Source organism: Leuciscus leuciscus (genome assembly GCF_965113295.1).
Source record: "Leuciscus leuciscus genome assembly, chromosome: 6".
Classification (NCBI taxonomy): domain Eukaryota; kingdom Metazoa; phylum Chordata; class Actinopteri; order Cypriniformes; family Leuciscidae; genus Leuciscus; species Leuciscus leuciscus.
Window position 1 is genome coordinate 22,774,966 of NC_138730.1, and position 14,529 is coordinate 22,789,494.

Sequence of the window (14,529 nt, forward strand, 5' to 3'; positions counted from 1 at the left end):
TAATCTGATTATGAAAACCCATGTCCTCCAACACTTCTTGCTGTTACTCAAAATACAACAGACATGTAGAAGAGGGTCCATGCTCCATATTCTATCCACCAAGGGATCTTTGGCCTGAAAAAGGTTGAAGACCTCTTGTATTCAGTTTAATGGTCTAATGAATTCTAATGACATGTCCTTTTTGTTAATCATTAGGGTCCAAGAGGACTGCTGGGCCCCAGAGGATCTGCTGGAACCGCTGGACAGCGTGTATGTGCCACCAAATTACTTCCTTAATTACTGTACATCTATCCATATAGTTTGAAAGTCACAACTAGACACTGCTGTTTTATACAAATGCAGGGTCTTCCTGGATTGGATGGACCACCTGGCCCTAAAGGAAATATGGTAAGGATTTCCTCTCCCCTTCTATAATAGCGTGGTTATCACAGAATAGAGAGCCGCCTATGGGCTTTAGGCCTCATGAAGGAGTTTCCTGTTTAATTGTTGTTACTGACAACCTCTGACCTCTCTGAAACATATTTGTTGTCCTGAGCAAGGGTCACATCTAAGACCATTAGATAAGAGAAACACAGTATGCCTGGCAGGAGAGAGCTAATGTCACCATTACTGTAGCTACAGGAGGGTGATCAGAAAGTGCTGAAATTAAGAAGGTATGAAGTATGCCACTAAAATATGCAAGGATTCATCTAGGAATGCAAGGGCTGTGTTTGAAATCACCCCTTTTAACCTCATTCACTAGTCTCTACATTAGTCCACTAATATAGTTCACTTGAGGGAGTAAATTAAAACGAGTGAGTGAATTCAGACACTGAGTGCGCCGGAAGGGCTGGCGCTATTGCATAGCTTTTGCTTGCTTTATAAAAATAATTTGAACCTTAGCAAACTGGCTACTTCAGTAGTAATGAAAATATTTGTTTTAAACTCTAATAAAAACTATCTATAAACCTTAAAAAAAAAAAAAATCAAGTAAAAAGGAATTTATACCTGTATGATATTACACTGTACCCACCTTTGACCAGCGGTTTGGAAAATGGATAGATGGATGGACAGGGGAGTTCATTTGGACGCGACTCTCACAGTGCATTATGGGTGTTCTCTAGCCACTGATCTTACATCAGTTGTACACTCATCATTGCGGTGCATAATGGGATTGAATGAGTGCACTCAATAACGTCCACTATGGTTTCGGACATCACTGCAAGTGGCTGTTCCCTCAAATAAATAGTGCCCTATTTAAGGGTATTGGGGGCGATTTCGAACACAGCCAATGTTTTCATCATTATTCTGTTTGTTTCTTTTTCAGTTGTTCACAAATTGTGGTCTGTGAAGGATTGGAGTTGGTCCATGAGAGTGACTAATTAAAAACGAAATAAATGATCATCATAAAAGTGCCTTAGCTGATTGTGTTAACATTAATTTCATGATTAGGTGTTCCTGTTGTCTCGCTTCATTAACGTAGCTCACAGTTATGCATCATTACAAGTATAGTATTAGTGTTTGGTCCAATTTCTTAGCAAATCAACTAATTTAGGTTGCACTGAATTTAATTTCAGTAAAAAAAAAAAAAAAAAAAAAAAAATTGGTTACACTTTATTACGATGGTCCACTTAAGACACTCTACTAACTATAAGTAACTTGTCTTCTACACTACAACTAACTCTCATTAGAGTATTAGTAGACTGTTCGGGGTTAGTGGAATAAGTTGACATATAGTTGCAAAGTTACATATAGTTAGTAAAATGTCTAAAGTGGACAATCAAAATAAAGTGTTACCAAATGTTTAAGCTTTTCTTTCACTCAAGATCTCACTTCAACTACAACCGCCTTTCTTACTGTGTGCAGTTTGTTATAAAATTTGTACCCATCTCCGTGTCTCTTCCTCTTTCCCAGTGGTTTAAAGCTGCTATAATAGATTTTATTACAGTATGCTGTGCAAATCAGGAAGAAATGCCAATGGAAAAAGATGGATTTGCAATAGTACACGTGTCTGTTGTAGTAGTATAGTAGTATTTTTGGAGTTTGAGGTATTGGGGCTGTTTTTCATATCTGTCTAAAGTGTCAGGCTCCCTGGAGAAGTGATGTATAGGAATGATTGTGTTATGTACTAAAGTGTTTCTATTAAATGTTATAACAGGGTCCTCAAGGAGAGCCTGGACCCCATGGGCAACAGGGTAGCACCGGTCCACATGTAGGTATCCGTCAATCAATCAACTTTTGTCAGTCTGCTCTTTTCTCTCTCTGTCTTTCTCTCGGAAAACTTAATTGTGTTTTTCTAAACTTCCCCACATACCATGAAAGGCTTTTAAACTTTGCCTGTTATCTTTGAGGTCATCTATACACCGGTGTGCTCCTAAAAGTTTACAAAAATAACCTTTTGTAGATATACATACAGTACCGTTCAAATCTTTGGGGTCATTACTTTTTTTTTAAACATAAATTAATACTTTTATTCAGCAAGGATGCATGAAATTGGAATTTATTATAAAAAAAAATTATACATTTATAATGCTACAAAAGTCTTCTATTTCAAATAAATGTTCTTCTTTTGCCCTCTCTATTCATTAAAACATCCAGCAAAAAAAAATCAAAATCAATGTTTCTACAAAAATATTTAGCACAAACTGTTTTCAACATTGATAATAACAAGAAATGTTTCTTGAGCAGCAAATCATCATATCGGAATGATTCTGCAGGATCATGCGACTGAAAACTGGAGTAATGATGCTGAACATTTAGCTGTGCCATCACACAGACATTTATTCAAATAGAAAACTGTTATTTTAAATTGTAATAATATTTCACAATATTGCAATATTATTTCACAATATTGCTGTTTTTACTGTTAACTGTTTTGACCCTAAACTTCTGAACGGTAGTGTAAATGGACCAAAATTATTTATGATCCGTGTTGTAGCTACTACACGGATATTTGTCCAATTAGATGCTCTCTAGAATGAGAAAGTCCCTCCCCCAATACCACCCACAACTGACTAGCAAGTAGCAAATCATGTTAATGAATGTGATGTACAGTAGCTATTGCCTTGTGGCTAGTTTAAAAGAAAAAGTTAGACCACCCCTTCGATATATCCCACCCAAACTTCCTATTTCAATTGTAAATACGTCCACGCAGAAAAAGGAAAACACATGTTTAATGACTTCATGGGGTCATTTATTCTCCTGCAGTCTCTTTTTCTGCTCTTTTTTTTCCCACTTGTATTCAGTTAAATGTAGAGCCTGATAAACTGTCATTGAAAGAATGCAATGAAAACTGCTAGATCTATTAATCTGATCCACATCCAGGCTCCATAAGTTTGTAATAGGACTCATATATTCACACTCTCACGCACAGACACACATAATAATGTATCCTGTTCGACATTCTTTCTTAGATTTGACTGAGAGGTGCCCTTAGCTTTTTCCAATATAAACTTTACTATCAGATTTCCCTTGAAGTCTCCATGTTGTACTGTCTAACTTTGGAAACCTTGTCTTGCAGGGTCTGCCTGGTCCTCAAGGCCCGATTGGTCCACCTGGAGAGAAAGTGAGTGTGTGAATAAGAGCTGTTCGCCCCAGCAGCCATCGTCTTTGTTATTACAGGCGGCGTTTTTCTGCCCTAACCCTATAAACGATTCAACAGACTCCTCGGTTTCTGAGCTGTAGGTTGCCTTCAGATCACTGCTGACTAGAGAAAAACCACACGCGCACACACACACACATCAAGACTCGCTAATGCTTCAACAAGCAGGATATATGCTTACACACAAAACTGTCATTGGTTAGTCTCTCAGACAAGCATTTTGTCAGGGCTCCTGGAAGGAGGCCAGAAAGAGTCTGAAATGTGACTCCAGTAGTGGTGGAGTGTTTCCAGACGTACCATATGATTAGATCTCTTCCTTACCAAGAGGAAAAAGATGAAAATGAAGTACTTTAGGAGTGAACTGCTTATAAAAGTTGCCCAGCGAATCACTTGGGCGCGCCAGTAATCGCAGCCTTAATTGTGTGTTTTTCCTCCCTCTTCTCTTTCTTCCTTCTTTTCTCACTTATCCTCTTTCTTTTTTTCTCTCTCTCTCTCATAGGGTCCCGGTGGAAAACAGGGGCTCCATGGGCTGGCTGGGGCTGATGGGCCTCCTGTAAGTGGACTTTTCTTAAATTCGTATTCTCCCCTCCCCTAATTATCTGCGTTCATATCAAAAATACTTTGCATCATCTCATATCATTAACCATTAACTAGCTTGATAATGATCCTGGCTTGAGGGGAATGTATATTTTATTCACACAATTTAGAATTAAAGTGTTGGCTGCATTTCATTTCATTTCATGAGTTGAAAATTTGAATTGGAATGAAAGGAAGTGGAATTTACTGAATTGCAGACACAACAGAGGGCTTTCATCAAAGTGAGCAAAAACGGAGCCCTTTGTTTTCACTTTTACAGCCTGTTTTATGTGGATTGACTTTAAATAGAGCATTCTGGGAAAATAATTGCACTTCTGCTGTGGTCCATAAAATTCTATAAGCCTATTTATTTTAATATATATATTGTATTTTTTAATAGTTATTTAGGTGCCATTGAATATTAATAACTAATATCTAATATGTATAGAATAAAAATATTTTTTTTTATAAAATAAAAATATCTAAATTATATAAAAAACATTTTTTAAATGTAATAAATATGTATTGTTTATTTTGCAAGAAAAAAATTGAATGGTAAATAGTCTAAGTATATATATATATATATATATATATATATATATATATATATATATATATATATATATTTATATTTGTATTTTATTTATTGGAATGTTATTATAATAGAGAATAACAATATTGTATTTAATAGTTTTCTCTTTTTTCATTGTAATAAAAATATGAATATTATTTTGCAAATAAAATATATAAACATCTCACAAATAAAAAAAAAACAGTTTGGGGTTATTAAGATTTTTTTATGACTTTTTTATGCATTTATTTGACTGACAATATAGTGAAAACAAAAATATTGTGGAATATTACAATTTAAAATGACTGTTTCCTATTTTAATACTGTATTTTAAACTGTAACATGATCCTTCAGAAATCATTCCAATATGCTGATTTGGTACTCAACAAATTTTTCCCAGTATTTTTGATGAATAGAAAGTTCTAATTAACATATTTTTTATTACAATGTAAATGTTTTACTGTCACTTTTGAGTAGTTTTGATGTTCATTTTGATGAATTTAACTGGCTGAATGAAAGTTTAAAAAAAAATCTTGCATTTCTTTCATTTTGAACGTTAGTGTATGTTGTGTATGATGACATATTTATCACGAAAATTTGTAAATGTTATTTAATTATATTTTTATTCTACTTGGAATCAAATCAAACTTGGATTGGAATCAAATTTCAAATTCCAATATTATTCTTTTTTTTTGCTACCTCAGTTAAATTTCAGTTCTTACTCATGCACAAACCTAAAATATTTGTTCCTGCACAAAGTAACTCTTACACTGGAATAGTCACAACACTGGCATTTTTAATGCTATTCATACTGTATATTACTGTACACTGAACCCACAAGTCTTTCAGACTTGAAGATGCTTTTGTTTGTTATCCTTGCACAGGGTCATCCTGGGAAAGAGGGTCCTCCCGGAGAGAAAGGAGCAGCTGTGAGTGTATTTTTAGTTTGTCTCGAAATGAATTGTCACTCTGAGTTCCAGTTATTGACCACATTTCAAGTGCAAAGCCATTAAACACCTTTAAGGTGCTGTTTTGCAGCTGTCTAAAAGCTCAGTAACAAAATTAAAGCCATTTATCTGTCTCTTTAATTAACACTTAATGTGTGAACCCTTTAGAAGTTTAAAACCTAATTCCCCTCTATTAATCCAGATTGATTCAGTGTTATTATATTTGCTCTCTTCCTATAGGGCCACACAGGTCCCCAGGGGTCCATTGGCTATCCCGGCCCCCGAGGTGTGAAGGTAAACAGCTTTGATTTTCTTCATCTCACTTTTTCTTTATTATCAACATTATGTGCTCTTAGTCTTATCCAGTATCCATTAGAGCCTCTGTTCATTGTTCTGTCCATTTAGGGTGCCGAGGGCATTCGTGGCTTGAAGGGCGGCAAAGGCGAGAAGGTAAGCAAATTACCCTGTCCACTGTCTCCACTAATGATCTCTTGGGTCAGCCCCTAAAATGAGGCACACAGATGACAGAACAATAGCTAAAAGACAATTTCAGTGACTTTCTGCACCAAAATGGCCTCAGTCAGGTGTAATGCAAAATCACCTACGACTAAAGCAGAAAATATATGTGTAATAATACAATATGTGCTAATTATTGTTGTACAGTATATACACAATGTTGTGACTTGATCTGCTTCTGGCTGTATCCTCTACAGTGGCCACCAAGTGTCAGTGTTTCATTTAGAAAGAATCAAGACTTTTATGTCTTTAAAATATATTGTTATTGATATGTAACATTTAAAATTCAAGAACACTTCTGAGAGAACAGGTTGTTAAATTAACATTCTGACAATCTTAGATATGATTTAATTTCTCGGTGTAACTAGCATGAACCAGCAAGTTACACTATGGCCACTAGATGCCAGCATTTAGCCATTATGTTCTTATAGAGTTTTTGAAAGAAGATTCTTAATAGTTTATTCAGTTTATCATATTTTCACATTGGAAATTTTGCAAAACTATGAATCTATCTATCTATCTATCTATCTATCTATCTATCTATCTATCTATCTATCTATCTATCTATCTATCTATCTATCTATCTATCTATCTATCTATCTATCTATCTATCTATCTATCTATCTATCTATCTATCTATCTATCTATCTATCTATCTATCTTCCATTTATCCGTTCTGTATGTCTGTCTATCTGTCTGTATGTTCCACATACATGATTTAAGTTCGATTGATTTCAGGGAGAAGATGGTTTTCCAGGGTTCAAGGGTGACATGGGCCTCAAGGGTGACAAGGTGAGTAACAACTTTGCTTAATTAATTTCAGTTCCATTTAATTTCAATCAGCACTCATAACCACTCATTTATCACTTGTTTGAGTTTTTCCCATTATGTTTGTTATGAAACTAGTGTAATGTTTGTCCATTGTTGCTGATGTTCAGGGAGAGGGTGGTGTTTTGGGCCCCAGAGGAGAAGACGGACCAGAGGGGCCCAAAGGTAAATCAGGTCCCTCCGGAGAGGCTGGTCCTATGGGCACGGCAGGAGAGAAGGTCAGTTTAAAATTCATTATGTTGAATATAATGGCAAAGTACTTAAAATGACCAGCCCTGGAAAAATCAACACTGGTGTTTTTGGGGCACTTAAGTGTCTGTCAGGGATTATTAATTTATGTGTGAATTAAAACCTAAAATTACACTGAACTCATAACTCTTAAATTGATTCTGAACACCAGTTTTAAAGGGCAGCCAAATACTCCATTACAGCTCCCATATGTTTTTGCTGTTTGTGCAGGATTCTGAAATGCTTCATTGTTTCTGTATAGGGCCTGATGATTGTTTAAAAACTCCAAATGAAAATGTGCAGACCTAGAGTGTGTTCTTATTTTGGTTTTTAGGGAAAACTTGGTGTTCCAGGTTTGCCTGGCTACCCAGGAAGACAAGGTCCTAAGGTTAGTGCTGACAAGCTTATTTTTGCTGCTTTATCATCTTTTCATAAGTTTATTTTTTGAAAAGTATCTATTTATGTCATTATTTACAAACAAAAGCAATCAAACAATTAGACATGAACCTTTAATGAAACAAAAGTTATCATCTCTCATAAACAGTGCCACTGTCTGTACTGCTTTATTTATATTTGGCCTGCTGTTCTCTGATCGCCTGTGTTAACAGATTTAATAGGATAAACTCATTCTCCATGACACTGACTGCTTTATCTCTCAGCCACCCAGCATGCAATGAGTGCAGGCCTGTGAACAGCCCAAGACTGTGCAGAAACAGTTTGTGTTGTGATGTTTGTCAGCTTATTCAGTCAGTTCAGCCTGCTAACATCGACAAAACGATCATTTGATTCAGTATACAGGCTAGTCCACTCATACAGCTTGAATTCCCTGGTTTTTGTTTGAATAACAAGTTATGGAAAGTGATTTTGAAGTAGTCTACAACTTGCTTTGTCAGCTATTTTGACACTGGGTTTCCAATTTCCACTACTGCATTTTTTAAAAGTAATGTTCAGGGTTCTGTTCAGAGTATGTGAGGAGTTTTTTTCCCTGGAAGTGATGAGTTGGTTTTTTGAGTCCAGTGGGGTTTTTCTCTCTCTCTCTCTTTCTCACTCCTATTAAGGATGGCAATATATCAGTATCATATCGCCTGGTTTTGATGTTTTTTTTCCATCTATTTATATTGGTTGATATTTTAGATATTTAATTGTTCTTCTCATTTCCTCTGTTTTTACATAGATTACCTTGTCCGTCATCTAACATTTACTTAGTTATTTTTTAAAACGCTAATAATTTAATAATATTTATAATATCTGTAATATTTATAATTTATTTTTAATAATAATTATATAATTGTATTAATAGTTATATATGCAACGTTTTTTATTTATTTTACAAAATTTGGATTTGGAATTTTTGAAAATTCATCATGATCATAACATGTTAATGTTAGTTTTTTGTTTTCATTTAAAGTGCCCCATTATACTATTTTAGAGGTTTCTGATTTAGTTTTGGAGGTCTCCTACAATAGGTTAACATGCATCCAAGGTCAAAAAACACTATAATTTTCTCTTTATATACATTGCAGCATTATCTCTTTTCAAAAAAACAGTTTGTTCAAAGTTTCAGTCTCTCTAAACCCTTCCTTTCCAAGAGCCTACTCTGCTCTGATTGGTCAGACAGCACAGTCTGTTTTGATTGGTCTACCGCTTACAGCGCACCTAGGAAACTAAACACTAAACTAAATTACCATATCTGAATTTCAGCTCCTAAGGCTTCCTCAGCGCTGTTTTTACCCAATGATATGAACAGAAACTATGGCGTAGGTATCATATCAGTTTGAGTCATATCAGTTTGTTGAAGTGCATAGAAAGTGTATTTGCTTTGGCAGCACAGAAATCAGTGTCTTCTTGACATGTCGACAACATGAACGAGGGCGGGTCAAAGAAGGGCAGCCAATGAAGACCATAGACTGGCATTATGCAAATTTGTTACAAACCTACGTAGGTTCATGCAGGAAGTGAGACTGGAATTACTGACAACTCGTTGCACGCAGTTCAGAATCGATTCTTTCTTTTGGGAGACAATAAATCCATTTATCGTGCACTTTGATCTTTGAAACTTTGCAGACCTTTTACATTCACAAACAGCTACTTTACACATTACATAAAAGGTAATATCCAAAAAAGCATAAAAGGGGCACTTAAAAAAATTATATATCAGATATCTTAATACATCATTTGGAAAATGTAAAACGCAGAGTGGAGCTGGAGCATTGTGATTAGCATTGACTTTCAGTGGGGATGGGAAATTGCTGTTGGTCCACCTCAGTGTTCCATTGTTTTGTGTGTGCATTTGCAGTTGTCTGTTTGATCTGTTCCATTATCTTGTGCAGGCGACCATCCTGTGGAGTAAATTACTGATGCGTTTCCATTGTGCATGGGCCGCTTCCCCTTCTTTCCCTGCCAAAATAATTCGACCTTCAATTTCTCCTGTCCTTGTGCTGACAAGCACGCACTGCTCATGTTTATCAACTCCAAAAGCTAACCCTCTGAGTATCACTCGCAAATGTTAGCATTAGCAGTAATGTTGTTCAATTATTCCTCAAGGACATCCTCTGTGTCAACACAGCTTCACTTTTGCTCAACGACCAAAGTTTTTTGGCATGTTTAAAAGGTTGGGACGAATATTAGATACTTTTGACGTGAAATAAGTGTGTCATTTATGCTGTGTACCTGAAAACTACTCTCCTCAATGTGCCTAATAATCTGTCTCCATCTACAGGGCTCAACTGGTTTCTCTGGCTTCCCTGGAGCCAATGGTGAGAAGGGAGGAAGGGTACGTATGAAGGCTTTTTTCTTTTACTATTAAATTCGATTTTTTTTAGGATGCTACAGCCTGGCTAGAGCCATCTCTATTGTACTTCTCTGGTTCTGATAACAAACAACCTATACCAGAAGTTGACTAGTCCTAGAACTCACAGTTATTGCAACCAGGGCCAAAAACTAACACTCGCCACGCGTCAAATGCTTTTATTTGAAAATGTGTCACTCGCCAGTTGGCCGGTGATAAATGCTACCTATCAGATTGTGCTACCAGCATCATATTCATGTGGTTTGAGGCTTTAATAATGTCCATACCAAGCCCTACCCTTAAAACAATGAAAAATATATTGCTGGTGGCACAATCTGATTGGTTGCATTATTCGGAAGAACACTAGTAACATTAAAGGTAGGGTAGGTAGGATTTTTCTAAAAAACTTTTTTTCAAATTTGTTTAAACTGTCTTTATATACCAATACATAATTAAAATGTAAGTGCTCTGAAAAAGAGAGTATAAAAATCGAGTGACTGTAGACCTTTTAATCTGCAATAAACACAGCTCATTATTTCCATCCGGGACGAAACAATTGATTTGGTTTGGGCGACTGTCACTCTCTCTCGCAACCATGGCTACCACCCCTGTTGCTACAAGATCTGCCCATATGCGCGCACCCGTTTGATTTGAGGAGTGCAAGAGAGGCGCGGAACCTACGAAGAGTAAAATTATGGCAGAGAAAGAGCATTCCAAATTCAAAGCACCTGCATATGCAGTCAGCGAAGGCAAACAAGGCAAAAAAAGAATCATGAACGACCTCCTCTGCTTCGCCCTCGATCCCGGACATGTCCTCGAACCGACGATGCGGTAGCAGCTACTTGTCTCCGGTACTGTTTTCATCATGGAAACTCTTACATGCAAAACACCGTATATGTTATGAATCTTACACGAAATTCACTTTCATCACAGTGTAACTGATGGTAATGGAAAAACGTGTATCAATGCAACCTGTTTTTAGCTTTGCCTTATAAATATAGCTCGTTACCTATAAATATAGCTCGTTACCGAATCAAACTAAATATATTTTAAACTTTACCAGTATCGATATGCTAGCTTGATAGTGAGTACTAAAAGCCATCTTATTTGTTTATATTTATAGTGATAAAGTTAGGTATTTTATTACATGTGATTCTGACATGATGTCACTGCATGCACTGCGCTCCTTCCTCTCCACTCGTCTCAGGTAATAAATGCGTCTTCCAGTTGAGCCTGAGCGTTTGGCGACGCACGTTCATGTGTTTTGGGGGCGTGGCTTTGGAAGGAGCCCAGAAGGGAGGGGGTGGGAGTGAATGGAAATAATTAGCTGTGTTTATTGCAGATTAAAAGGTCTACAGACACTCGATTTTTATACTCTCTTTTTCAGAGTACTTACATTTTAATTATGTATTGGTATATAAAGACAGTTTAAATTTGGAATGTTTTTTTTTTAGAAAAATCCTACCTACCCTGCCTTTAATAATGATGTTTTAATTTGTACAGTGAAGACTATGCAGTGTTATTTTACATTTGCTTACTTTATTAAATTTCTGGACCTGAAAATTACTGTCAGACCTACCTGAAAAACCTAGAAAAGCACTGTTTATTTCATTTGTGTCTTTGTCATACTGTTTTTTAGGGTATTGCTGGTAAAGCAGGTCCAAGAGGACAAAGAGGTCCAACGGTATGTAAATGAACAAGTTTGAATCTTTTCAGTAGAAAAGAAAACTTTTTTCCACATACACTAATGATGCATAAGGCTTATTGCTAATAACACTTGATCTCAGGGTCCCCGTGGCGGAAGAGGTGCCAGAGGTCCAACAGGAAAACCTGGACCAAAGGTCAGGCTTCACCAGTCCTTATTCAGCTAACTCAAATAGTCAATGCTATCTGCGAATGTTTTCTGTAACAGGCAGCTTTGTTTCTGTTTTAGGGAACATCAGGAAATGATGGACCATCTGGTGGCCCAGGAGAGAGAGTAAGTGATGGTTGAATTATTTCTCCAGTTCAGTTGTATTAATCAACCTTTACATCTCCCTTAATTTTTTTTCCATGTTTTAGGGACCCCAAGGACCTCAGGGCCCTGTTGGATTGCCAGGTCCTAAAGGCCCACCTGTATGTAGTTTTGTCAATTTCATATGCTTTTGAGTTATTCTAATCTAAGTTATTCTACTTTTTGACTCACATTAGTATGGAAGTCCATTTCTGCCACTTCACATAATCTATTCACATAAAGGACTTTTTATGTCATAGTTATGGCATTAGATGTCCTAATTATGACAAAAAAGTCTTAATTATGACAAGTTGAAATTATAATTATGACTTTTAGGGTCCTAATTATGACATTTTATCTCATAATTTTGACTTTTTATTTTGAATTCATATCATAATTATGGTTTACTAAAAACATTGCTGTTGTGTTTTCTTATGTGACCGAAATGGGCTTCCATACATTAAGCTGTCTATTCATTCATTCATTAACCATTTCAGTCGTATCTGACTCTTAGTGATTCAATAGGCCGTCTCTTGCCAAACGATGATGGCAATGATTTTTCTGGGATAGGTTGCCAGGTCTTTCCTCTACCCTCCCATTACATGGCTTGGGACTCTCACACACACACACACACTCACACACACTCACACCTATGGATCATTTAACATCTCCAATTCACCTATACTGCATGTTTTTGAATTGTGGGTGAAACCGACACAGAGAGAACATGCAAACCCAGGAATCGAACCCAGGACCTCCTTGCTGTGAGGCAACAGAGCTAGATTGTCTATACTGTAGCTCAAATAACATGTCTAACTGTAATCATTAAAACCACAAACATGAAAGAATGATAACCACGTGTCTATAAGTATGTTATATAATAATTAATGTTTTAATCTCAATTAATCTTTTTCAATTTTGTAAAACCCTCAGGGGCCTGCTGGAAAGGACGGATTGCCCGGTCACCCTGGACAGCGAGGAGAGACTGTGAGTATCATTTTATCTTTATAAGTGTTTTCTGTCTCTGGAGTAAAGAGGAAGAAATGCTGAAGACAGTCTTTATGGTGTATTACCTTTTAGCTGCCGACTGTGTCAAGGTGCGATACTGTTCAGGTCTATCTATCTCTCTGTTTCTAATTAAGAATGTCAGAGAGATGGACTGCTAAAAAGAGGAACTCGTTTTATATTGAATGTCTCTCCTTTATGATTTTCAAGACTGCACTTCTCTTTCACTGATTTAGGGAAAACGACAGGCTGGATTTGTACAGTTTAGTGATATTTACCTAGTTTATAATCGATCAGATTTTTCTTTGCTCTAAGATTACTTTTACACACATGTGATAACTAGAATAGATTGCATGTAATCTCTCACAATGACAATGTTTATTCTCACCACAGGGGTTTCAAGGAAAAACTGGACCTCCTGGACCTGGAGGTGTTGTTGGCCCACAGGTGAGCTTGAACAGTTATTGTTCTATATAAGCAGGAAAAAAAATACCAACACATTGCTCTGATAAAACATCTCCTGAAGTTAGCCAGAAGTTTAATCAAAAACCTGTTTAAATTGGACATTTAAAAGGGCTCTACAGGAGAAACTGGTCCTGTTGGAGAGAGAGGACATCCTGGATCACCAGGGCCCCCTGGAGAGCAAGGTCTTCCCGGAGCTGCTGGCAAAGAAGGTGGAAAGGTATGATGTGCTAAACACGTTTACTTCAGATCATTCAAGGCTAGTCATTGGAGAGAATTCACATAATTTTCTGTCCAATTTTATAATGTATAGCTGGCAGACAATGCTGTGGAGATTAGTGTTTTTAAGTTAGAGGACTAAATCTCATCGTCTCTCTCCTTGAAGGGTGATCCAGGTCCTCAGGGGGGTTCTGGGAAACCTGGCCCTGCCGGATTGAAAGGGTTCCCAGGACAAAGGGGGCTTCCTGGCGCAGCGGTAAGAACAAACAAGTTAATGTCATGTGCCCCACCAAATGGCCATTAGCTGCTTAACCGCCTGCTGTTCATTCAAATGCTCACACTGGATGAATGCCTCAGGAAAGGATACAGTCCTAACTATAAGACTGAGGCTTGTGAAGATTAACTGACATATTTAACATGCATTAAGACATTCAGTAAGCTTTTTAAACACATCTTGTATAGAAAGAAATTCCACTGTATTGCAGTACACAATAAAGCCAGTAATATGTAAAAGTATGACTTTGATTTCATATTGACTTTCAGGCCAAAAAATTTATTGAAAAGAAATACTTGTGTACCAACATAATCTCTTGTTGCATATGCGTTTTAGACAAAAAGAGTTCATTTTTAAAGTGTTTCAAATATCTAGTCAGATCCAGTCTCCCGGCTGCTTCAGGACACTAAAAGTGCGTGAGGTGCTATAATGATATATTGCATTGTCCTAAAGAAAAATGCTAACCTGTATCTCACTTTCAGTCCGTTTCTGAGATTCAGTTTGACATATTTATTATCCCTCTGATGTGATACTCTGTGGGC

The 14,529-nt window shown here is 36.7% G+C and overlaps 1 protein-coding gene across 1 annotated transcript in view; it reads left to right on the plus strand.

Annotated features, from left to right (window-relative positions):
- Positions 1-14,529, plus strand: part of col11a1b (collagen, type XI, alpha 1b) — a 93,749-nt gene that overhangs the window by 52,237 nt on the left and 26,983 nt on the right. Inside the window, exons 21-40 of the mRNA XM_082172835.1 lie at positions 196-249; positions 343-387; positions 2,138-2,191; positions 3,500-3,544; positions 4,080-4,133; positions 5,612-5,656; positions 5,915-5,968; positions 6,080-6,124; positions 6,929-6,982; positions 7,129-7,236; positions 7,581-7,634; positions 9,966-10,019; positions 11,674-11,718; positions 11,822-11,875; positions 11,968-12,012; positions 12,096-12,149; positions 12,961-13,014; positions 13,426-13,479; positions 13,607-13,714; positions 13,880-13,969. Coding sequence (XP_082028961.1) covers positions 196-249; positions 343-387; positions 2,138-2,191; positions 3,500-3,544; positions 4,080-4,133; positions 5,612-5,656; positions 5,915-5,968; positions 6,080-6,124; positions 6,929-6,982; positions 7,129-7,236; positions 7,581-7,634; positions 9,966-10,019; positions 11,674-11,718; positions 11,822-11,875; positions 11,968-12,012; positions 12,096-12,149; positions 12,961-13,014; positions 13,426-13,479; positions 13,607-13,714; positions 13,880-13,969 — 1,170 coding nt within the window. The remainder of the gene's footprint in view (positions 1-195; positions 250-342; positions 388-2,137; positions 2,192-3,499; positions 3,545-4,079; positions 4,134-5,611; positions 5,657-5,914; positions 5,969-6,079; positions 6,125-6,928; positions 6,983-7,128; positions 7,237-7,580; positions 7,635-9,965; positions 10,020-11,673; positions 11,719-11,821; positions 11,876-11,967; positions 12,013-12,095; positions 12,150-12,960; positions 13,015-13,425; positions 13,480-13,606; positions 13,715-13,879; positions 13,970-14,529) is intronic.